The sequence below is a fragment of the Daktulosphaira vitifoliae genome, unplaced genomic scaffold, assembly GCF_025091365.1.
Source record: "Daktulosphaira vitifoliae isolate Bord-2020 unplaced genomic scaffold, ASM2509136v1 Scaffold_1418, whole genome shotgun sequence".
In the NCBI taxonomy this organism is placed as follows: domain Eukaryota; kingdom Metazoa; phylum Arthropoda; class Insecta; order Hemiptera; family Phylloxeridae; genus Daktulosphaira; species Daktulosphaira vitifoliae.
The window spans coordinates 1-2,080 of NW_026100978.1; the positions used below are offsets into that span (position 1 = coordinate 1).

At 26.1% G+C, this 2,080-nt stretch overlaps 1 protein-coding gene across 1 annotated transcript; it reads left to right on the plus strand.

The window, feature by feature from the left end:
- Window positions 1-5: 5 nt before the first annotated feature.
- On the plus strand, window positions 6-1,883 carry LOC126909816 (probable cytochrome P450 6a14; the record flags this gene model as incomplete). The annotated part of the gene is made up of 4 exons (XM_050692236.1): window positions 6-582; window positions 953-1,174; window positions 1,251-1,502; window positions 1,636-1,883. Coding segments are annotated over 4 exons (1,221 nt in total), but the record flags the coding sequence as incomplete, so codon positions are not given.
- Between the last annotated feature and the right edge of the window lie 197 nt (window positions 1,884-2,080).

Consider the following 2,080-nt stretch of genomic DNA (forward strand, 5'->3'; position numbering starts at 1 on the left):
TAAAAGATTTTTCTTATTTTTCTGATCATATTCAATTTGGTGATCCGGAGAAGACGCCACTTGTGAACCATTTGTTTAATATGAAAGAGGAACAGTGGAAAATTATGCGACAAAAATTAAGTCCAGCGTTTACTCCATCTAAATTAAAATTGATGTACGATCCAATAGTTGAGTGTAGTGCGCAGTTGTTAAAAAACATAGAAACCACATTGCACGAGTCAAAAACAATAGAAGTGAGGGACATTTTTGAAAACTATTCTATAGACGTGATTGGAACTTGTGCATATGGATTAAAATTGAACGCAATTAACGATAGCAACTCTCCATTTCGTAAACATGGAAAAAGTACATTTTCACAGTTATTTAAAGCAATATTTAGAGACTTGTGTATGCTTATAACTCCAAGATTAAAACCATTTCTTATAATTAGTGATTTTTCGAAAGAAACTGTAGATTTCTTTACATCTACACTTAAAAGTACTATAAAATATAGAGAAGAAAACAACATAAAAAGAAATGATGTAGTGAAATATTTGATTCGAGCTAAAAATGATTTAATAATTAATAAAAACAGTTCATCAGGTAATTATGGTATTTTAATAACTAACGTGGTTTTATTCAGTATTTTATTAATCCTTTTCATATACTCCATGTTTCAAAAATCGATTTTTTGAATTTTGTGAAACTTTGTTGTGGGTCCATATAGTAGCGTAAAAATATTATTCGCTTTAGCGGTTGATAAACCTAACATCCATAATTATTTTTCTAATTACAACACATTACTTAGATTCCAACCCAGTTAATTCAAATTAGTATTTGGGCTGGTGATATAATAGTAATATATATCCCATTTCATACTAATATTTATTATATAACTTATAATTTTTATATTTTTTTAATTACATATTATACTTAAAATAAATTTATTAAATACATAGTTCGTTTTATTAAGTTAGATTTCAAGAGATGGATATTGTGGCAAATGCCTTTGTTATGTTTATTGCTGGATCAGAACCAATATCGGGGACCATAAGTTTTTGTTTGTATGAACTTGCATTAAAAAAAGATATTCAATGTCAGGTTCGCCAGGAAATGTTATCAGTTAAGCTAAAACACGGAACAATTAATAGTGATTACATAAATGACCTACAGTACTTAGACATGGTAATTCTAGGTAAATATAATTATTTAATTTTTTCGCGATCCCATTTAATAAAATTGTATAAGTTCTAATTTTTAATTTTGTTTAGAAACTTTAAGAAAATATCCAATATTATCATTTTTATATCGCATAACAACAAAACCATATGCGGTGCCAAATGACAATTTAGTTATAGAAAAAGGAACAAGAATATTTATTCCAGCGTATTATATACATCACGATTATAGATATTATTCAGACCCTATGAATTTCAATCCACAAAGATTTTCACGAGAAAATAAAGCAAATCAACAAGTTGGTACTTATATGCCATTTGGTTTAGGACCTCGGACTTGCATAGGTAATACTGTTACAAATAATATGACCTTCAAAATTCATCATTTAATTATCCTCCTCATACTTGAGATAATGCATATACCATTCATTATTTCTAATAATGTATTATATGTTAACTAAACATAATTTATTTTTAGGTAATCACTTTGCTGATTTAGAGATTAAATTAGCATTAACTGATTTACTTACTAGGTATGATGTTGAACCATGCGAACTAACAAGTATACCTATGATATTTAGTAAATCCTCACCTTTAATTTCACCAGATAATGGAATTTGGTTAAAATTTAATACTTTAAATGAATAAAAATATTTTGAATTTTATAAACTATGATTATATTGCTTATATCGTACGAATAATTAAAATTAATTGGTCTTATTATTACTTTTTTTTGTTTTCATAATTAACATACAAGATATTTTAGATATCATCGTTTTACCTAATAGATTGGTAGAACTCCATTAAGATTCTAAAGATACGTGTATAAAAATTGTGTAAAATTCTGTCACAAAATATATAATTAACTATTATTTATAAAAAAAAAAATATTATTTTTAAAGAGTATTCAAACATTAAAGCTA